The following is a 22,614-nucleotide window of genomic DNA, read 5'->3' as shown; positions in this document are numbered from 1 at the left end:
GACTGGTGGTGCTTCTGTCCTTTTGAATCCATCATATTTTCATTTTATACATTTACTTGCTTAATAAGATTTCCATTGTATGAGTAATGCAGAACTACCTCATCTTCAGTCACGTTCACTTGCCCCTCGTTTGCTTTCAGATCCAATTGTAAATTAATATCTTTTATTAAAACAAAAATTATAATCATAAAACATTGTAATGGGACTTTCCAGCTGATGCCACTTTCCTTTGCAGCACTAGAACTTCTCCTTAAATTTCATATTCTTTTGAAAATAAGCTTTAAATTTGGTTCAGATGGATTATTTTTATGGCTCCAGACACAGCGGTTAAAAGAACTTAAACTTAGAAACCCAGGCACAGATGAGAGATACGAGTCTTGCTGTTTTCTAATATTTCTACATTTGGTAAAAGAGCTCCTGCTGAATGCTGCTCCTCCTTCAGTGCTTTAAAAGCAAACTGTTACATTGGTTATCAGCTTCTTAACCTGACATACAAGAAATGGCCTCATCGACAAATAACAAAAATAGTGATGCTACTGTATGCAGAGGGAAAACGGCAATTAAAACAGGGGTTTTCAGACTCGAGTCGTACATATCTGGCATATCTCACCTTTGTGGGTAAATCGTGGTGGAACTGTTTGTTAAAGAATTAGGAAAGCTTCATCCCTGGAAAACAGGAAATCAGCTAAGGAAAAAAAGTCGTATTTTGAGCATGTGACCATCTACTACTAATTTTTCAAAATATGCCTGAACTTTTATCGATATCACCTTCTTGGTGATTGACTCTAGAACCCCAGTAATGTTCAGTAGTATCAAAATATATCTGCTTTAATCAGAGATAGTGACTAACGTTTGCACATTTTGTCAACAGAGTATAATATACTTCACAGCAAGTTCTCCCAAAATCCTTGACTGGATAAAAGATGAATCCATCCAAAAGATACTGCAGCCTTATGCAAAGTGGCATTATATTGAACGTGACCTTGCAATGTTTAACATTAACATAGACGAAGATTATGTTCCGTGTCTCCAAGGAATAACAAGAGCTAGTTTCTGCAGTGTTTATCTGGACTGGATTCAGTTCTGTGCTAGAAAAAGGACAGAGGTAAGCTTGCTTCCTTTGTTTTTCTTTAGGACTAGTAGTTTTAATTCTTGGGATAGGAGTTAAATGATGCATGGTTACTCTTTTACTTGCTCAGGATTAGTACAGTAACATTTATTTCATTTAAGCTGTCAGATTTAACATAAAAGGAAAATATTTGTTTTGTGAGATGGAAGAAACGTATTTTGGAGACTACTCTTGTGCAAAACCTGAGTTTTAAGCAGGGTTAGTCTTTGAATACAGAACCAATTCCTTATTGTGCGCACTTCCAACACTGTGAATTTCATCATGTCTAAAAAGCATGGATATAATAAGTGTTTGCAGAGGTAATGCTGGAGCAGACTCTGTTCAGGGAATGTCATCGTTCCTTCAGTGTCACCACTGTTTGGGTAGGTTTGCCACACCTTGGTGATGTTTGTGTACCCTTTCCAAACAATTGCCTGTGTTTGGATACGGTCTTCTAATGGTGGGGAAGTACATAATAATCTCAATGCTGGTATAGGTCACTTCTGAGAGCTCAGACTTCAAACGTGAACCATGCCACAAAACCGTGTGAGATTACCTCGCAGCTCTAGAAGGTCAAGGGCAGGTTTACAGCTACACATTCACGTGCTTTGAGCCACTAAGATTACTGATGGTCAGGAATCATTTGTCAGAAATGCACTACTCTATTTCCATGGAATACTCAAAATAGCCCAGAGGGAGAATAGAGTTTCAAACTCTATTTTCCAGTATATTCCCTGGATTTAATTTTCTGATTATTGCTGATAATGGCAAAAAACGAGAAGTGTATCTTTCGTGGCCACCATGCACTGTTATTTGTGCATTTTTCATTCAGGATCACTGAGCGCTCATCCCATTTGCTACCACTGACCTCAGCTGGCGTAACATCGCTGGATCTTAATGTTTCTTCTCCACTTCGGTTCCTTCTCATGTTCTGACCCTGAATACCATTCCACCGGCTCCTCTGCATATCATTACATTGATACCGTTTTCATTGCATTGTCCTCTGAGCTTCCCCACCATGTCCTCCTACTGGGAATATTTAATTTCTTTTTCTTTCCCATCTCTGTGTCTCAGCTCCCAAGCTCTGACACACAAAGAATTGCACGGTGCAGGGAGAGGCACTGTTAAATGATGCTTTTTCACTTGTTATGTGGCTGAGACTTTCAAATAGAGTAATAGATTTAGGGATGCCCAATAGACTTGAAACTTTTCAGAGTTAGACATAAAAGGGAAAACGAGTGCCTGCAGTAGTGTGTACGCACACACCCATTTGTATATTTTTTACATCTTTGTCTTTTACTTATGTTTTTGTAATTCACTAACTGTATAGAGGTAAAGCTCATGTAGGACACGAGATGTAAAAAAAGCTTTGCTTTACACATCGGCCTGAAAATCAGTGTATTTTGTACAAGGAGCTACATTCTCCATTATAACTGGCTTCAGTTTTAGGTCAAAGCAAGCTGTAAGAAACCACCCATTGCATGGGCAGAAATAACTCTGTATCCTCCTGAAGATTCACGTTCATGAGGGGTTTCAGTTTTTCCTCCTGCTTGATAGCAAGGTTTTCTTTGCAAAAAATTCAGTAAAGAAACTCTCCTGAGCTAGTAAATGTCAATGAAATGTTTTGACTGCTTGTTAAAACGTGAGGTCAGTGTCATCAATGGCATACAATATTTATATATATATATATGTGTGTGTGTGTGTGTTGTTATTCACTAAAAGTGTGTTCCCCAAAACTTTTCCAAATAGCTCGTTCTTCTGGAATCTGTGGGGGAGTTTCATATGCACTGTGTCGCATGAAAACAGGTTTGGCTGCCTCCAGTTGCTGTGTGTCTCAGCAATAAGGAATCTGCTCTTGTTTAGAATGTCAGATCTGGAAAAACAAACAAACAAACACCCACCCCCCCCCCCCCCCAAAGCTCCCCTCCCTTGGGATCTTGCCACCTGAGATTGAAACGTTCTGTTTCTAGCCAGTCGGCACAATAAGCTTGCACTTTGCAGAAAGCCTCTGATGGCAACGATCTTCCTTCTTCTCCTGTTTAATTGCAAGGAATGTTGTTGTGTGTAGGTCCAGCTACAAGCAAATTTTATGAACGTTATGATTTATAGTATTGCAGTGCTTGTAAAGGTGGTGTTTGCATCTGGAATAACTCTTAATAATCTTAATAAACTTAATCTGGAATAATTCTTAAAATCTTGTAGCACCTGGACAGCGATGAGGATTCTCCTCTGGTGACGCTTTCCTTTGCCTTGTGTATACTGGGTCGAAGAGCTTTGGGAACTGCGGCTCACAACATGGCCATCAGGTAATTTTTAGGAATCCTTTTTCCTCATTTTAAAGCAACGACCTGTTTGTCTTCTTTTAGCCATTTATGCTGTTCAAAGTGTTCAGCCTGAGTAATTAATTTTATAGATAAGGCATTTTATTAATGAAATGTTTACTTTCTTAAAGACTAACTTCTTTCCTAATTTTAGATTTTTATTAGATGTATTTGAACTCCCCGTGTTCACAAGAATTTAGTAACCGTAGAGAACATTAGTAAATACGCAGTCTCCTACAGTGACCTTGCTGTATTGGCACAAAACTGTGACTAAAGCCAGCTAGCTCTCTATCAACACGGTCCTTGGAGAGGATTTGTCTTACTAACAAGCAAACAAAGACAGCATGTGTGATTTTGAACGCATTTTCTGTTCAAAAAAGAAAAAAACAGTCCTTTAAATATTCATTCTAGCTTTGTTATCTGTTGTTTGTAATGTCTGTTTTTATGTCTTCCTCTTTCAGTCACACAAAATGTTCATGGCCTGCACACCTTATTTCTTGGTGTGCTGCTGCTTTCTGCTCTCTAAAGTGGCTTTTGTCATCTCTTTTCTACTAGTCTTTGCACATTCCCTTCCTGTAGGTTTCTTCCAGGCTGAGGTTCCTCTCCCTTTATTTCTATGCGCTCAAATTAGTGCGATGTTTAGTAAGTCATCAGTATTTCTAAAATGGCCCTATTTTTTTGATGATCCAAATTTTAGAGTTTGGGGACATGACAGAAAAGTTGATGTGCATTTGTGATTTTTTTTTAATTTTTTTTTTCTTGAGACAAGATTAAAGTGAAATTGATCTAGGGCTGCAGTAGATATGTCACAGCAATATTAGAAATGCATCTAAAAATATCACAAAAGCTTCCTAAAACTGTCATCACATTGCATGTACTTTCCACAGGATCTTGAAATCTTCATTACAATGTTTTCACACTAGTGCAGATATATTAACAATGTCACCTATTTTTATTGGCTTGCACGGTTAGTAGCTAATGGAAAGAGATAATATTATCAGAGACTTTCTAAAGCTTAACATGGAAAGCATGAATGTTGAGAATAATTATTTGCAAAGTCTTCTATAAAGATTTTAATAATAATTGCAGGAGTCAGCTATACCATGTCTTTTTAAAATCTGGAAAATTACCAATGAACCAGAGTAGTTTCTCTCTTTTGGTGAGTGGATGTTCCATACTCAAAAGTACTTTTCTTGGGGAGAAAAGGTCTGCAGAAGGGGAAAAAAATGCAGTAGTCATATGCACTGCACAGCTCTATCCCTGTTTTTCTGAATCTATTCTGTATAATCCTGTATCTTTAAGTCTTGATTTTCTTTTTAGTAAGAAAGTACCCCAGGGCAGTATTGAATCATTGTATTTTTTAAATGTATTTTGTGACATAAAAGGAATTAAGTGGAAGCTTCTGTCAATACCTTTTTCAGTGCTACTTCACAAAAGCTTTCCTGAGAAAAGTTTCTCTGTAAAATGTGTCACTTACCCACCTGGTTAAATTACCTTTTAATACATTTCAACTGTCAGAAAGAGGGTTTTTTTGGAAAAAAAAAAAAGGGGGGGGGGAATCTTGAGTAGCACAATTCAAGTTATAAATTGCTGCAGCTACAAAACATGACTTTAGCTTGGTGAAATACGTTTCTTCTTGTCTTAAAGAAATTATATATTTATTTTCATTGACAAAAAAAATAGTAGAAATTATTAACTAAGGAACAAGGTGGGTACGCTGCCCCCTGACATGAAGATCTTTATCAACAAAACCCCCCCAAATACATTCACTTCAGCACAGAGGGCAGATTTTACTCTATTTAGTGGGTTTACTGCTTCACAGAGATCTTCACAACTTACTTAAACACAAAGCAGCAGTCAGTCAGTGAGACTCCAATAGGAATACAATTACACGGCATGCCAGGGGGAAGGACACGTTGTCCAACACGTGCAACGCTGCTGGAGCCAGAAGGAGATGTTCCCCAGGATTAACTTTAGGCGCCGAAGGCAGGTGTCCCTGCCCTCTCTCTGTGTTTGACGAAGACACAGCAGCTCTTGCGGAGGGTAATTTCGAGCTGAAGTGCTGGTTCTTGCCCCCGGTTCTCAGGCTGTTGCAAGTCTGCAGTCAGTCAAATGGGAGAGAAGTACTTGAGGTCCTCAAAAGCTGGAGGAATCGTTTCTTAGGTGATGCTTTGCAGCCCTTTCCCTTGAAAAGGTGTCATGATATTTTGGGGACCTTTTGGAGCCCACTGGCTGCTGAAGAGAGGTTTAGTTTGCTGCAGAGATGGTGTCGGAACAGGCAGTCCCACAGCTGGCTGTGTGCACGAGGGGGATGTACTGCGTGCACGGCTGTTGGGACCCAGCTCACTTTGGAAGAGATCAAGGCTCCTGACCTGTGCCCTGTCACACTCGAGTGCTGGACTACAGAAACTGAGATTATTTAGATTACTTTGATAAGCGCTGAGAAATGTCCTTGAACTTCATCTCAGGACTTTCTATTAATTCTGGCAGTGCAGCATCTTGTGTACAACAATGCTAGAGGTTTCGTGATGAGTTTGAGATGTAATGGCCAGACAGGCATTGTAGTCTTCTCCTCCTCACGCTTATTTCTGTGAAGTGTTTCAGAAGTGTCCAACGTGAGCAAAGTAGCCAAGGATGTCTGCTCTGTGGTCCGTGTTCTGTTCTTAGGGGTAACTGTGCAGGTAGTAGGAAACTTTCTCTGGACTAAGTCTAGCCCTTGCTGTCTTGAGGAGTGACAGTCATCCAGCTGCTGTGCAGAAACAGCAATGCAAACGTAGTGTTACCCTGAGCTGTGCACTACAGAATTGAGATTCAAGTTTACATTGTGTATGTAAACTATCAATTTGTACTCATTTAGACATGATTTTATCTAATCTATTAATCAGTAAATGTCACTGTGTAAACCAAGATTTTAAATGCTCTTATATAATGTATGTAAATAATTATTCAGTGTACCTGTTCATGTAAATGTCAGCAGAAACCCAACATTAGCGCCAGATTACACAATAAATGCATTCATTAAGAAGGCAGAACATTGCTATGCAAATCACTTGCTCTTTTAAACTGTCATTAGGAGGCATCCTGCACAAAATGCAACTTGAAGAATGACATGACATTACCATTCATTTATTCAAATACGAGTGATATGTTTGGGTGTGTATTTGTAAAAAATTACTTCATAATCCTATTCAGTCACTAGACCTACTAGTAAATGCATGTTCAGTATAGGTTTCAAATTTGGAAAAATATACAAATCTCTTAATAAAGCATCTCTCATCGGATACTTCCAACACTACCAAGCCTGGATGCTGAGGTCCCCTGAGCTCCCTCTGGGCGTTACCACACAGCGTAGACAAAGGGTTGCTCCAAGGAACGCCTCTGCCTGGAGGAACAGCTGCTCACGCTGAAGCCCAGGGAAGCAGCTGGCCCCACTTGCCCCTTCCCTCCTGGGCACCACGTTGCATTGCCCAGTGTCTGAGGGGAAGGAGATGGAGGGCACAGGACATGGTGCCACAATGCTGCATCGCTCGTGGGAGTTCAAGCAGACAGTTCTGTGGTGGAGCAGAAGGAGGGGAGAAAAGTTTGACGCTCAGCTTACAACCACTGTTATCTAAAATATCAAATTTAGAAGGGCTACCATTGAAAATATTTCATTCAGGTGAGCTATGACATTTAGGTCATTACCAGCTCACAGGCATGCATGTTTCTTTATTCTTTAAATAAATCTACAGTTCACATTGGGAATGGGCTATAAACGGCAGAGAGAGGATGGGTTTTGGGTGTGCAAAATACACACAGATTATTTTCACCAGCTCAGTAGTCTTCATCTGTACTGTTTTCAGGCTTGCATCAAATGCTTTTAGTTTCAGCTGTGGAGTAACGTAAGGCGTGCAGTAGGAGGGAGTATTTGCTTTGGCTCTGTTGCCCTCCCTCTGGTATTTGTGGTGCTACTTAATCCCCTCCTTTCTGCACATTCGAGGGGCCGATGGTTCCCACACACCTACTAGTCTTGTTCTAAAATAGCTCGCAGTTGTGACAGCAGCGTTTTGGGTTCTTAGCTCAGAGGGTTAGAAATGTTGCCAGAAATAGTAGTTATGTCTTTTTCTAATTAATGTCATTTCTTTGCCATGTGAATTCACCTTAACCAGTTTTTAAAATATTTTGAACGAGCCTGTAACTACAGCAGATTACTAATGGAGGCACGCTAAAACTGGGCCAAGAAAGCAGCAACAACTTTGAGTTAGGCTGAGATCAAAGCTGTTGGCTTTACAGCTTCCTTATAATCTCATTAGTCTTGAGGAGAGAGCATAACAATGGGAAGAATAACAACAGCTGTCTCTTATGTGGATTAAGGGCTGCGTGTTACAGAAGTAATGGCTTGAGATAGTGTCACATTATAGGCAGAATGTACCCAAAAGCCTCATTACGATTGGCAGGAGAATAAAAGACATCTACGGTTTTGTGAATGCAGCAATCTCCTCCAGACCTCTCTGGTGGAAAATACGATATATAAAATAATTGACTCTCAGCCTCTCACAACTACTGCCACCACAGCTTTGCTCATTGTAGCCATCATATTTGTTCTTAAAAATGCAGGTTAGAGAACTTATTATGCAGAGGGATGAGAAATGGATGGGTCTTCACTAACTGAGCACAGCGAGAGCTGTATGCGTTTCCCTCCGCTCCCTCTGCTGATGCTCAGGTGCCGTTTGCATAGCTGTCCTAGTCCTGGCCTTGCTTTCAGCAGGTACTGCTGTTCACAGCAGCCTGTTTAGCATGTGCTGATGCCTGTAAGACACTTTGATGTGAATGCAAACTCTTTGCTCTGGTGTTCAGATTAGGCTCTGAGAGCCCCTAATGATGTAAAAACCAGTTCTCTCTCCTGCCTACTCCTCCCTTCGTCCCGGCCAGCTTTTCAGAGCAAATACAGGGGGTGTTACATGGGAAAAAACTATACTACAGATCATCATTAGGTGCAGAGTTCGGGGTAGGTTTTTTTCAGATTCATCCTGGGAGGAGTATTTCGATACAGAAGTGTTTTTTCCAGGCAAGGATTCAGCTGTGTATGCTGGATGTTGTCTAGTGGGTGGGCCAGTGAAAGGACCTTTCCTGATTTCTAGCCTTTTCAAAGGTGATGATAGTCACATCTTTCACCACACTGGGTGCACCCACCTTTTTTTTTTTTTTTTTCCCCCCAACTGTTTTATTCTAGGGCTTTCCTAGCTATTAAGGAGGATTTGGGTATATCATCATTTTCTAAACTGTGGAGATGATTGATTGAAAGTCAGTGGGGATCAGGACCCGCTCCTTGAAGACACATAAGTCCCATTGAAATCAGTGCTTTAATGTTTTGAAGATCTGAGTGTAAGTGCCTGTCTCACCCAGGCGTGTTTTAATACGTAACTTTAGTACTAATAAATGCAAATCCGTTAAGAATTCACAAGAGGTTCCCCTTACTCTTCATGCTCCCAGCAGCGACAGCAGCCCTGCCTTCCTGGCTGGCCTTGGTCCCGCTGATTAGTTGATTTGTATTACACGGTGCTTTCGCGGAGAAAATCGGTATCCAGCTGTTTTCCTGGTAACCACAATTCTATCTTTCTATTTTAATTTCTAAAACATGCTACCCACCAAGGGCAAAATTAAAATGTGTCTAAGCTGAAGATAGGCAAAGCACTCTCCCAGTCTCTCTTTTCCCTCTCTCAGAGAAGAGAAAAAAAAATGTATTTTTTTTCTTTTCCTAAAATAATTAAGAAAGCTCAATTATATGGAAAGATGATGCGTTCTCTGGAGAAAGCCTGGGTGGTAATGAAAACTGCTAACATCTTAATGCAGCTTCTCCTCAGAGCTTTTACAATCTGAAAAAATCAACTGTTGTAAGAGTGAGTAAAATCTTGGCAGGTAGATGAAACCATGTCCTGTGGGTTTGCAAGAGATGCCTGTTCTTAACAGATGGTTCTATTTTCCTCAATTTCTCAATCCCTTCTTCAGAGCAGCATTAGGATGGCAGTCCTGCTATTTAAGCCTTACACAAGTGGCTGTGGTGTCACTGTGGGAAGCTCGTGATTCGGGGTGCAGTTTCGAGCTGAAGGCTGGTTGTTTCCCTTCACAAAGCCCCCGTGCAACCATTGTCTAACAACTACTCGATTTTGTACCTCTTGCTTAAACCTCAGGTCCAGGTAAACCATCGTCCAAGGTCAGGCAGAACTAGTTACATCTAGTTTCTTATATTAGAAAAAAGAATCCCAGCACATATTTGCTTTTGGGCTCATTGTTTCAGTATGAAATGCCTGTCGTTTGATTCATGCTCTCATCCGGTTTGCTGAACGGTTCCTGAAACTGAGTATTCATCTTAGTACATCTGGTTTAATGTTCACATCTAGGTTTGAGTTTCATGACAAAAGTCTCAGATTTGCTGAAAATATTTTTTACAGCTCTTGGGGGTTTTTTTGGTTTGTTTTTTTTTCTTTTTAATTTTTACGTTGCAAGGAGAACTGCTAAGAGTAACAGGGCCAATCAATAAACTTTCAAATGAGGGGGCAGCTTCTGCTGCCTGCACAGGGATTGCAGAGCAGCTGGCACTCTTTGACCTGGTCTCTTTGGCACAGCCGCAGAGCAGCAGCACCCTGAGGCATGTGTCCGTAGGATGTACTTTTTTTCCAGATGCCACGCTTGTTTTGTGGCCAGTCGTTTTCAGTGCAAGCAGAAGGAAAACCACCGGCCTCCGAGGGATGGTTCCTCATTAGAAATATGCGATGCGACCCCTGCTTTATACCCATGGCGGGAGCTCACCCTGTGCTGGAGGGCCAGTGGTCACTGCGCGGCTCAGCACGTGGCTGTGGGCTGGCAGGGGTCTGGCTTGGCGAGATGGGAATGACTTCTGGGAGTGACTGCTGCCTTCCTCTCACAGCTTGGACTCTTTTCTCTATGGGCTCCACGCACTGTTCAAAGGAGACTTTCGGATAGCGGCAAAAGATGAGTGGGTCTTTGCAGACATGGACCTATTGCATAAGGTGGTTGCCCCGGCAATCCGAATGTCTCTGAAGTTACACCAGGTAGGGTCTTTTATTAATTTTTATTTTTAACTTTTACTACTGCATCTGTTTTCTTAGGGAAACACAGGGAACCTTAGAAACTGTTCAAAGAAAAAAAAAAAAGAGGGAAATGGAGTACTTGTTGCCTTATTCTGAGAAACTTCCTTAACTGAAATGGAAAAGCTTGGCATTTATTTATTTTGCATTCACTTGATTTTCTTTTCTGTACCCCCTAGCTGCCCATTTGAAACCATTCATATTGCAGGGCTTGACCCTGCATTTTTCATCAAAACAAAACTGACAGTTGTGCCATGTTTTACGTGCATGGATACTATAAAGATGGTTTCTAGATTGAAAAAAAAATACATTGATTAGCCTAAATTAATTGCTAATTAATCAGTCCTTTTGTGAATGGTAATACACATGTAATGCTTCCATATGTTCAAAGCCACAGCTGAGAGGAGAGTGGTTTGAAGGGTTAGTGTCACAGCCGTTTGTTTGATTATGTCAGGCTGTTTCTGACCCCATTCTGTTTTCAGTTGTAAAAATCTGGCACGCCTCCATTGAAGTTGCTCCAATTTCTTCAGGTCAACCCCTATATAGCTCAGAGTTGACTTTGTTCTTGCTCTGGCACGTTATGATTTAGTATCGTATGCTTTTATCATACATGATGTTTATAATTGCTCTGAATGTAACTGAAGTGGAATGTAACTGCTGTGAATTAGTATCTGAGAATTTGACACAATAATTTTATGAATGTTATCACTGGCTGTGTTGCTGTGTGACAGCTAAAGCAGTAACACAATATTGTGATCTCTGCTGATGGATTCCCAGTCTGTGCTTTTGTTGGTGGTTTTTCTTGAATAAAAATAAGGATTTCCACAAGAACCATGGAATGCCCCAGATGATTCCAATCTCCCTCTGGCTTACCCAAAAGCTCTGCCTCCCATGACTTCCCACTTTATAAAACCAAAGTGGATAAGATGTCATCCTCCAAGTGTCTTTCTGCAGTGGAGACATGAAATTGGAACAGGTTACAGTAAAACAGAAATTGTACCTTTCTATATTACTGTCAAATTAATTGTTCTACCTCCCCAAAGACATGCTGTATCAAAAGGCAAGTCACTCGGGGGGTCAGCTGGCAAATGTTTGAAAATCAGGATTTTGTTTATTGTTACTAGTTTTTGTGTTTTGACCAATATCCCTGACCTCTTCAATACTTTTTCCTGTACTACTAGGACCAGTTCACCTGCCCAGATGAGTATGAAGACCCAGCGGTTTTGTACGAAGCGATCCAATCGTTTGAAGAAAAGGTTGTGATTTGTCACGAAGGGGACCCAGCCTGGCGCAGCGCTGTACTCTCCAACAGAGAGGAGCTGCTGACCCTGAGACATGTGGTAGATGAAGGAGCAGATGAATACAAAGTTATCATGCTCCACAAAAGCTACTTGAGCTTCAAGGTTATCAAGGTACATATACCATCTTTCTAATATTGCAGTAATTTAGGGCTGTGGTAACTAGTAGTATTTCTGAGTAACCTGGCCAAAAGGAGAGGTCAATTGTAGTTACCGGAGTAGGGAGTGGAGACTAGAAGAGGTCTCCTCAGTCGACGTCCATTTTGCACCCCTGTGTTTGTGTATCTGAAATAACATTCCAGGCTTTACCAGGGAGTAGCTGCAAAAGTTCATAAAACCTGTTGGTGCAAAGACATGAGGCGTTTGCACACACAGCTACTGCTGTTCCACCTAGATTGCATAGTTCTGCATCTTAAGTAGCAAACGTTTTCACAGGATCCACATGTTTTTAACCTACCTGTAGGTCAACAAGGAGTGCGTCAGAGGGCTTTGGGCTGGGCAGCAGCAGGAACTGATTTTCTTACGCAATCGTAACCCAGAGAGAGGAAGCATCCAGAACAATAAACAGGTCTTGCGGAACTTAATTAATTCTTCATGTGATCAGCCACTGGGATATCCAATGTACGTTTCCCCTTTAACCACTTCGTACCTTGGGACACACAGCCAGCTGAGGAACATTTGGGGGGGACCTGTCAGTTTGGACAACATTAAAAAGTGGTTCAGATCCAAATGGTTAAGGTAGGTGTTAAATTTTGCCTATGCAGATAAAGACCCTGCAGTCCTGGTTTCGCTGTATTTTCTGTTAAAAGAGAGTAATTTTGTACTGTTATCTTCGAGTAAAAAATTAATTGCAAGTAACTCAAAATATAACAAAATAGCCCTACAGATATAGCAGAAGGCAGATTCATTAACTCATTCATGGCTTTTAGCAAAGCTCTCTACATGTTCAACAAGATGCATTATCAAATCACTTAGCACCACAGACATTTCCCTTATTCCAGGGAATGTTACTGTTTATGCCTTGTAAACAAGGGATCTTTTCTGTAACTCAGTGACATGTCAGAAGATGAGTAAATGTGTTGGTGGGTTATGCTCCAAAGCTTTGGCAGTATAGATGATCGTCCCCAAGTCATTGTTCTTGACCAAAACACATCTAAAAATGTGTTTATCCACCAGAACTGCCTGCCTTCCCCTCGGTATGCATGATCAGTATCTGACACATTCCAGCTGTCATTCCTACATGCACTTTTCATACAGCAGTAACTCGCTCTTGTCTCATTCCCTCCACCTGCCCTGTCGCCGCTGTGGCTGAGGAGAGGCAGGGGACCATGGAGAGACTATGGGAGCCAGCTTGCACACTAAGACCTATGCTAAAATGCCAAGGTTATATCTAGTGGCTTAATACTCTGGTTTCCCACCATGCAGCTCATTGCCACTGAGCTCCCTCCAGCCCATTCCTCCTCTTTGCTACTTGTTTACCTCATGCAAACGTAGATCTTTAGAGACCACTGTAATGTTAGATAGTGCCCTAAGGTCTTGCAGGGCTCCAAAGCCACTTAACACAGACAAGGGAAGATTTGGTTTGTGTCGTATACAATTTTGTTCCAAGTAAGCTTACCACATAGAATCACAGAATGGTTTGGGTTGGAAGGGACCTTAAAGATCATCTAGTTCCAACCCCCCTGCCATGGGCAGGGACACCCTCCACTAGACCACGTTGCCCAAAGCCCCATCCAGCCTGGCCTTGAACACACATCATCATCTTTGTCACCTCATAAAATGTCAAAAAACCTGCAGTGGAATGAGAGAGTACAATTACACATTTTGAGGGCAGCTAATATTGGTGGCACAAATTTTCATACATAATGGCTGCTATGTGTGTGTTCCTGCAAACAGAATGCGGAAGGACTGCCATGCAGCTCACCATGAGCGAGGTAACGTTGAAGAGGTGGATAGTGGAGGGGGATCTTCGTCTGGCAGCAATTCCACAGGCAGTTCAAGCCAGAGCAGTAGCTCGCAGCCCACCAGAGATGGAACCCCTCAGTTGCAAGCTTCGTCTCAAGAGGTCCACCAGCGTGCAGGTATTTGCAGAGTTTACTTGGCTTTTTCTGTAGTCTTCTCCTGAGGGGGCCGCGTAGGCAGATGCTTTTGGAGTATGTTCATATCCAGTGGAGAACTCATTTTAGAGAGAGCGAGCTTTGTCTTTCCTAATGACCAAGCACAGGTAGGAGACGGCTTCCTGATATTGTTACAGGTATTTACTGGGAGGGTGTAAGACAAATGTGATTCACCAAAGGTTCCACCGACAGACTCATTTATGCATAATTTTTGGGCTAGGAGGTGCCACTAACAATGCCAGAATGAGAAATGCAGATGGGAGGGAATCTACATGTGCGATGCAGGGAGCCTGTACCACAGTGAATCTGTGCTTATTGTCGGCTGGGAACAGCAGAAGTGAAAGTATGCAAAAATCTTAATTATCTTGAAGGACCGTGACAATTTATTTGAGGAATTGGCTTGGCTGTTCATCAGCGCATGTGGAGAACAAACAAATAGGAAATAACTTCTTATGTCTATACAGCAGTTACCAGGAGAAAATTAATTGTTGCCAATCATTCTGTCAACTAACAGCTGAGCCCTTCTCAAATTATGGATTCAAAAGTACTTCAGACATATTCACAAGGTAGAACTACTGCCCTTCACATTGGAAATATACGTTAAGTATGGCAGTGGGTTACTGTGAGACCTGTCGCTGTGGGATCAGGACTTGTAATGTAAAGCCAATTAACTCAACCTTTCAACAAGTTGTGGTATCACTGTATAAATTAAAGCAGAGAACTAGAGGGGTATGACACTTGTTTTCTTCCCGTTAGATCATTTTGACCTATCATTAAAGATAATGGACAGGACTGGAGAAAATCTTGCCCTGAATGTAAATCAAGTTGTAAGAATAAAGTAACTGCTGCTTTTAATTGAGTCTAGCGTTAGAGGAATCCCCATGTGCATACTCATAACTTGACACTGCAATAATCAGAATGGCAAACTTAATTGTGAAATAATGATCCTGAGCATGCCATACAAGAATGCAAGTTAATTGTGAGGCGTTTAAAAGAACGTATTTGTCTGCCCAGAAAACCACAATCAAGAGAGAAGGTCACACTTAGTTCAGAAAAGCAACCTGGCTTGGAGGTGAAATGAAGAAATGCACAACAAATGCCAGGAAGTGGAAAATAGCAAATGCAAATCAGTGTTCAGTCCTGAGAGACCAGTGATAAGAGAAAGAGAATGGAACAAGGAGAAGTTTCTGGCTGGCACCATTAGGGACAAAAAGATGAAACTGGGTGTGCGGCTGTTTATTCTCAAGGAGTATTAGAAGCAAAAGAAATCCTAACAGTGGTCTCGATCCATCACTATATAGAAAGGCAGAGTTGCCAATAATGCAGAAATGAGAAAAGAAATATGTCTGGTTTGTATTGGGGAAAAATGCAGATGATCTATTTCCACGATCTGATCACAAAGTAGTTCCTTCCAGCCTAACAGCTACAAAGAACGTGAAAGAGTGGCTATCAAAGCTATATGCTTAATTGAGCAAATCCAAATGACTCCCATTCAAGAAGGTTTTTAAGAGAGCTAGTTAAAAAGCAAGCTCTGCTTGATCTTCAGTAAGTATTGGAACATTAAGGCAATACCAGAGGACTGGGAAAGAACTTACGCTATGCCTGTTGTTAATAAACCAGAATGAATAGGGTGACCTGGGTAATGCACGTCTGTCAATCTGACTTTAGTTCAGGACACTGTTGGCCTACCACGCACAGTCCTAGTGCCCTCGTTTAAGAAGGGCATTTTTAATTTGGAAGGAGTTCAAAGAAGAGCCAAAAAATGATCAAAGATCTGGGAAATACATCCTGTAGTGAAAGATTAAGAGCTTTCAAACAATTTATATTGTAAAAGATGCTTTGATCATAGTCTGTAAGTACTTACCTGGGCAACAAAAGGTGACCATACAATTGATTTGAGCAGACACGGAGATGACAAAGCTAAACAAATTCAGATTTGAAATCAAGTGCATGTTTTTAACAGTGAGAGTAAACAAACAGTGAAACAAGTGACTAAGGGTTAAGATGGATTCTCCATGACTGGAGATATTGGATGCATTTCTTAAAAATAATCATAGTAATTAGTAATACCATACAGGAACTAATTTCAGGCAGTTCTGTGGCCCATGCTATATAGCACAGCGGACTAGATGATCACAGCAATCCCTTCTAGACTCATAATCTGTGAATCAAGTGCATTTAATGTTTTCATATTTCATTTTGCAGCCTGGTGCCACTGAGTCTGCAAAATGCAATGAAAGCCCTATATAAAAGTGTGACCAGAATGGGGAGCACTGGAAACGCGTGGGGTTCTCCCCCAAAGTGTCCTTATTGCATGATGCAGTTTACAGAACAGCCTTTCCTTCCTAAGTGTTTTCAAGGACAGAGTTATTTACGTGTAGATGCGGGTGGTCTCCTGTCCGATGTTCTAACTACTGCATTTGGGATGAATGTAAAATACTTTTGGACAGGGGTCAGCTTGGCAGTTTAAATCACAAACAGATGTTTGGCCACGTTAGCCCCTGCACAACCTAACACACCACAGCCCCTCTGTTCTTAATTCCAGTCCGTTCTTTTTATTTAAAAAAGGGCAACATATTAAAATAACCATCAGATGTAGAAAGCCAAGCACTTAAACAAAACCCTGGAGTTTGAAGAACCCAAATCCCCATGGAGGCCAGACGTGCGTGCGGCTGCTGGTGCGGCAGCCAGGCCTGACCCCCACTGCAGCACGTGCCCTCCCGTCGATCACGTCTCAAGTGCAGAGGACAGCAGCACGCAGCAGCCACCTGCATCTGTCCCATCGCTCTGAAGCAGAGATCTTGGGGCTCTTACTCTACAGTGAATACTGCCTTGCACACCATCTTAGGAAAATTACTTTTTTTTAATTGTTTGGATTATAAAAGCAGAACTAAAGATATGTTGTAAGCGGGGTGCGAAAGGGTCCAGTGCATGCCAAACCAATTAGGTTTCAGTGCAGCTAAAGAGCTCCAGTTAGGTCATGGCCCAGTACTGCCATCTGACTCTGTGCCAAGTTACCTAAAATCTCTTTGCTTCAGCATCTGAAAAAGGGGGCTAATGATCCCAGCCTCTGAAAAGCTAATGATCCTAGCCTCTGAAAAGCAGGTCTGTGGATGTAAAACTATATAATGTAAATAGTTGGGATACAAAATTCTGCATTATTGGAACCCTCACAAATTCAGCAAACAGTCATGTTTCTAGAAGATAGTGTGAGATTTACATTCCTTTATGCCTGCAAAATTTCAGTATATGGAGGAGTTTCAGTGCTTCCCTCCCCTCCATAGTTCGGGTATTGGGAAAAAACAAAGCAAAAAAAAAAAAAAACCAACAACCTGGAAATGCCTGCCAGCAAAACCTGTTTCTGTGTTGATGGCTCTCAACAGATTTTCTAGCATCAACTCACTACCCCACAGCTATAGCTAGAAAACCAAAATGCCAGTTTGCATTAGTGTTTGGAGTTTCCTGGAAAGCAAAAAAAAGCCAAGCAGGCACTCGCGTGACTGGGTATTTGCTGCGTAAGCCGGGGTTAGAGCCTGTCTGCAGGAACAGTAAACCGTTCTGGGGCCTGTGGCACATGCTAGCCCGCTGCGTGCCATTTGCAGAGTGCCTGGGGGCAAGCGTCTGGTGGGTTCACTGGCCCATGACTTGATTTATTTTTCATTCTATGTCTATTTAAATATGCAAGCATAAGAAATACAGAAATTATTTGTTTGAATGACATAAGGTGTTGATATAAATGTTACAGGTGGGGCATATATGTACAGGAAGACAGAAGTTGTCTAGGCACATCAGAGTAGCTTAGCTAACCTACTCCCTGTAGCCAACAGTAGCTGCATCAAGAAGCTTCACAGAATGGGGCACGAGTCTTATGTGGGTCTCATTCAGACCTCCAACAGACCACCCTACCTAGAGGTGTTCACATCTCTTCAGCCTGTGATATACTGTAAATATATCACTCTTGGAACTCCGATATAGTTTAATATTAGTCTTAAAAACTGTCTTGTGGCTTTGAATGCTCTAGTCTTCTACTTGGTTGAATTCTCAAATTCTCTTTCCCTCTAAGCAGGAATAATTCTTTTCACTGTGCCATTGTTTTAGCTCACAGGGTTTGGGTTTATTTTTGTATTTAATTATACCAAGCCATTTAAGGTGGATATTCAACATCCCCTGCTTTAGTGTGTTTGTCACAGGGGAAAGGAGTTACAGCAACACTCTGCTCAGTAATTCACTGGGCAGGTTAAAATGTGTGTGGCAGAATAGGTGTGAGCCTGTGATTAGCGTACTTTCCTTGGGGTGTCTTCTCATTTTCCTCTCTTTTGACTCAGTGCAGAACCACTGGAGCTATTCTGACCAAAAGCCAGAACTCTTGCAGTGGAAAACACAGAAAGGCTCACAGGATTAGCCATTTGTTATTTCTGTTAGTCTTGGGATTCTTATGCTGATAAAACCAGTAATAGTATGCCAATAGTAATATGTACACATGGGACACTGTCAATAGCATGGAGTTCATCAGGATGCCACTTACTTAACTATATTAATCTTCCTTTTAAAGGCAGGAGAAAAACCAGGAGTCAGTCCGTCCAGGCACACACTGCTTTAAACCAAAGGCCCCCTGCTTCAAGTCTCTCTGGACCAATTGTAGAAAGCCGCCAGCCTTTCATCCAAACATCTACATCTGCCCATGAAATTGCCCAAAGGCTTTCTAGCAGTCAGCTGTCATTCCACAACTCGGCAACATCTGTGTTTTCCCAGTCCCCTGCCGTTCCTGTTGCTGGCCAGCTGACTGTGCAGGACCGAGCCGCAGCAATGCTCCGGTCCAGTCTGGCCTCTTCTACCAGCTCAACTCTCAGCCTGCTCTTCGGCAAGAGAAGTTTTTCAAGTGCTTTGGTGATTTCTGGGCTCTCAGCTGCAGACGGAGGTAACACCAGTGACACCCAGTCATCCAGCAGTATGAATATTGCCATGGGTCCATCAGCTCGAGCAGCAAGTCAAGCAACTCGGGTAAGGCTGAACCCAAAATAACAGTACTAAGTGTGAACTACTGCACTGCTCTCCTATCAGGTTCTTGACCTGTCCTCACTACCATTTGGTTTCTTCCTTCTCACTGGTCAGAAAACAGTCTTTTGGTATTTGGTTTGGATTTTGCTGCATCACAATGAAAATGAGACTGTTGTTTAATTTAGTGTGTATATGAGAGTGACGTGTTTGTAAGTAACTGACAGGTCAGCTGTTAAGCACACACCTGAAATTGCAAACTGGGGCAAAATCCCTTTCACTCAGACCAGGGACTTAGGTCTCTGTTTTCTGCAGCCCAGGCCATGAGTACCATCATAAGCAAACTAAATAGCTCCTTCCTTGTTCACTTATGCAGGACTTCATTATTTGTACAAAGAGGACCAGTTCCCACTGAACAGTGCGCTTGTTCTGTCCCCTTCTCTGACAGACCAGAAATTCAATCCAGGACCTGAAAACCTTGTTCCTGAAAGGGTTAGTCAAAGGAAGTCTGTAGGAAGCATTTCCCAAAGGAAACCTGCATGCCCTGTGATTCAGCATTTTCTAACAGCAAAACAGTACACACAAAGAACTTCCAGTCCTCTTCCCAGTTAGACTCCCATCTTCCCTGGAAAATTCAATGCACATAGTAGTGTTATTGTTTTATTGTCTACTTAAGTATATTTATGTAACTTTGGTTGCCATCAATTGCTCTCCTGAATTTTGAAACTTTCACCTCAGCACTACAGAGCAGTAACATGAGAAGATGGACTAGAGATAAAGGGTGACTGCAACTTGAGGTTGAGTGACAACATAATTAAGACAGACTTTCATATTTGGCCTATCAAAATGGAAACCAAATTGGCAACAGGGGAAGACTGTGGCTATGGAAAGTCCAAAACACTCTTCTGCTACTATCATTCTGAAGTGTGTGTAACTTCCCTAATTTTAAAAGAATTCTCCAAACCTCAAGTGAAAAAAGCTCCTTAGCTTGTGTGTATTTTGCTCTCAACCTGAAAATACCATGCATGGTATAGTTCCCTGGAGTTTTGCCATGAACTTCAACAGAAGTTGAATGAACATTTACTCATCTGGGTCCAATCCTGCTTTATTAATCTAATGACCATTAATAATATTTCTACATGTACAGCTGAACATATCAGATGACAAGGCATAATTCCAACTCTCAAGAGTTTATAGCCCAATTTGCACGAACTCAGCCAGTCTGCAATACTGAGTACTAATGGTAGGATTCACCTTGTCTAACTTTAAGCCATCCAAACTTTGGGCGTGAAGCATCAGTAGGCTGTTGGTGTGGCCTCTGTATTGAGTGGAGAGGACGGTCCACTTCATCCTTAGTGTCAGGAAGAAATCTTCCCCTGGGACACTCGTATCTCCCTCCCAGGCATTGAAAGCCTGGACGATACATTAAGACTACATGGTTAAATGTAGATGGGGTGAGTCCTGGCCAAAAGTAACTGCTCAGAGTCCAGGTGCCTATTCGATGGAGAGTGGTAAGAAGGAAGTGTTTTATTTAAACATTAACACAGCATAGTTAGTTCTGGAAAGCTTTTATACTAATGGACTCCTTACAGTGGGGTGACACTGCACATAACATTTTCAGACTGATAATTGCATTCCAGTTTTGATGAAAAGGTTTCTTTGTAAGTTGGATTTAAAATTTGGTGTATAAAGCAAGCCCCAGAGCAACCCGGTTTTAACTTCTTAGGGGTCAGCCCTGCTTGGAGCAGCAGTTTAGACTGGATGACCTCCAGAAGTCCTTTTCAATCCAAATTATTTTACAGGTCTCTATACATGTACATCTGTGGTACTAAACCTCTAGCTCCTGGTCTGCTTTTCCTTCGAAATTTATGCGTTACACAAAGTGTGAGAAGTACCTCTTCAGAAGTCCCTTGTGAATAATGCATGTTCAGAATCCCATGCAGTTTCACAAAATGACATTCCTAAATCAATTTTTAACTTTTTTCACCTGTCACTTCACAAAATAGCTGAAGTGTTACTTAAAAATTTCCTAAACTAGTTGACTCTTTTTTTTCTTTCTTTCTTTGTTTCTTTCCAGCAAGTCACTGAGACCTGCGAAGCAACCAGTGCTACAGAACCTAGACTGCGGCATGAGGCAGGTCCAGCCCATGCCATATTAATGAGTCGGAACCTGGAGTGCAGAAGGGCCAGCCAAGAAGATATGGCCCTGGAAGACACGGCTTCTCAACAAAGCCTCTCTGATGAGCAGTAAGGAGTATTCCTAGCACAAGGGCCACGTGCTTCTTAGAATTAAATAAAGACAGTTAGGTCAGGGAGCTGCACATAGGTTTTAGTTCTTTCAAATGTAACAAGCAACCTCCAAATGTTTATTTTTCTAACTTCTACACAAGAATACTACGGGGCACATATTCGTCAGCTAAAGGCCTTGGCATGGGTAAGGTTGGAAGATGTCCTAAAAAACACACAGTGCCAGTTCATCTCAGGTTCTTGTAAATCCTAGAACAATGAATACAACCTGTTTAACGATCCTTCCCCTGGAACAGTTGGAATCACAAATGAATACAGTGGGAAATATTAATACAACTCAGTGAAAAGCACACAAGACATCTCTTTCCTGCCCTAATTAAACTGCTGATCGCATGCAAACTAACTGGCATTTGATATATAACATACAGCAAAAGGCAACTTTGAACAGAAGCAAGGAATAAATAGGACAGTAAAACATGTACTGTCACATTAGAGCTAAATCTGATTTTTTTTTTTCCCAACAGCAAGTATCTTTTTTTTCCTTTAACATGTTATGCAGGTGGTAATTCTGAATAGCAACATAGCATCACAGATTGATATACTGCATGCAGCCATATTGAAATACTGTGCGAACAAGCCATGCTACACAGATTAACAAAAGTCAAGTGTGAGAAAAGAAAGTATCCAGGGCGTGGAAAGCCTCCAAAGCATATGGTGCACCTTGTTTGCAAAGAAAGCAGCTCTGCAAAAACAGCTGCTCTTAGGCATTATCTCGTGCTCCTGTTTGGTTTACAGCAGTGTTTCTCAAATTCCAGGCAACAGCCCCCTTGGGAGTTGCAAAAGGGCCCAGGGGAATCCGCCTCAAGGCCAGGAAAGTGCAAAGCAGGCTGTAATTGTTGTCTGGAAGTGTTTGTATTAGGAAGGGAACAGCTAAATGCCTTTAATTGCTGGACACAGCTTAGCGTCCATAAACACTTGTAGCCAGTAATTACAGAGCATTCTGATTTCCCTCCCCCAGAGAAACTGAGCTGCTGCCAATTTAATAGTTGCATAGAGATAGATGATGCAAAAAGTGAGGCCATGCTTTCACAAAGTTTGAGAAACACTGGTTTACAGGAATGCATGACTACTTTGGAAGCCAAAAGGCTACAACAAATCCTTCCTCTACTATAGTATCTAAACACACACGTGCGTGTTCTCATTTATTTTTTTTTTTTAATTAAAAAAATTGTAGCTATCAGTGTCTTGCTGTTCCTCTTTACTGTAACTACCATAGATAGATTGTTTCTAATTCTCAACACAATGATGTGCAGCCAGGCTGTCTTGTCCCAATTAACAAGAAAGATTTAACAAGAGATGCTGTAGCTAAGTAAGTCTCATTACTGTTAGGCAGTACACAGTTGCATTCTGAGCTTCCTACTGTGCCACACTTAAGATTAT

General features: G+C 41.6%; 1 protein-coding gene across 1 annotated transcript in view; it reads left to right on the top strand.

Moving 5' to 3' along the window:
* Positions 1-22,411, top strand: part of PCNX2 (pecanex 2) — a 154,290-nt gene extending 131,879 nt beyond the window's left edge. The window contains exons 27-34 of the mRNA XM_075748702.1: positions 872-1,105; positions 3,311-3,414; positions 10,337-10,481; positions 11,699-11,929; positions 12,279-12,553; positions 13,712-13,896; positions 18,485-18,933; positions 21,005-22,411. Coding sequence (XP_075604817.1) covers positions 872-1,105; positions 3,311-3,414; positions 10,337-10,481; positions 11,699-11,929; positions 12,279-12,553; positions 13,712-13,896; positions 18,485-18,933; positions 21,005-21,178 — 1,797 coding nt within the window. The 3' untranslated portion in view covers positions 21,179-22,411. The remainder of the gene's footprint in view (positions 1-871; positions 1,106-3,310; positions 3,415-10,336; positions 10,482-11,698; positions 11,930-12,278; positions 12,554-13,711; positions 13,897-18,484; positions 18,934-21,004) is intronic.
* The last annotated feature ends 203 nt before the right edge of the window (positions 22,412-22,614 follow it).

This window comes from Balearica regulorum, chromosome 3 (assembly GCF_011004875.1).
Source record: "Balearica regulorum gibbericeps isolate bBalReg1 chromosome 3, bBalReg1.pri, whole genome shotgun sequence".
In the NCBI taxonomy this organism is placed as follows: Eukaryota; Metazoa; Chordata; class Aves; order Gruiformes; family Gruidae; genus Balearica; species Balearica regulorum.
Note: the sequence above shows the minus strand (reverse complement) of the source record. Positions and strands in the feature narration are given on the sequence as shown.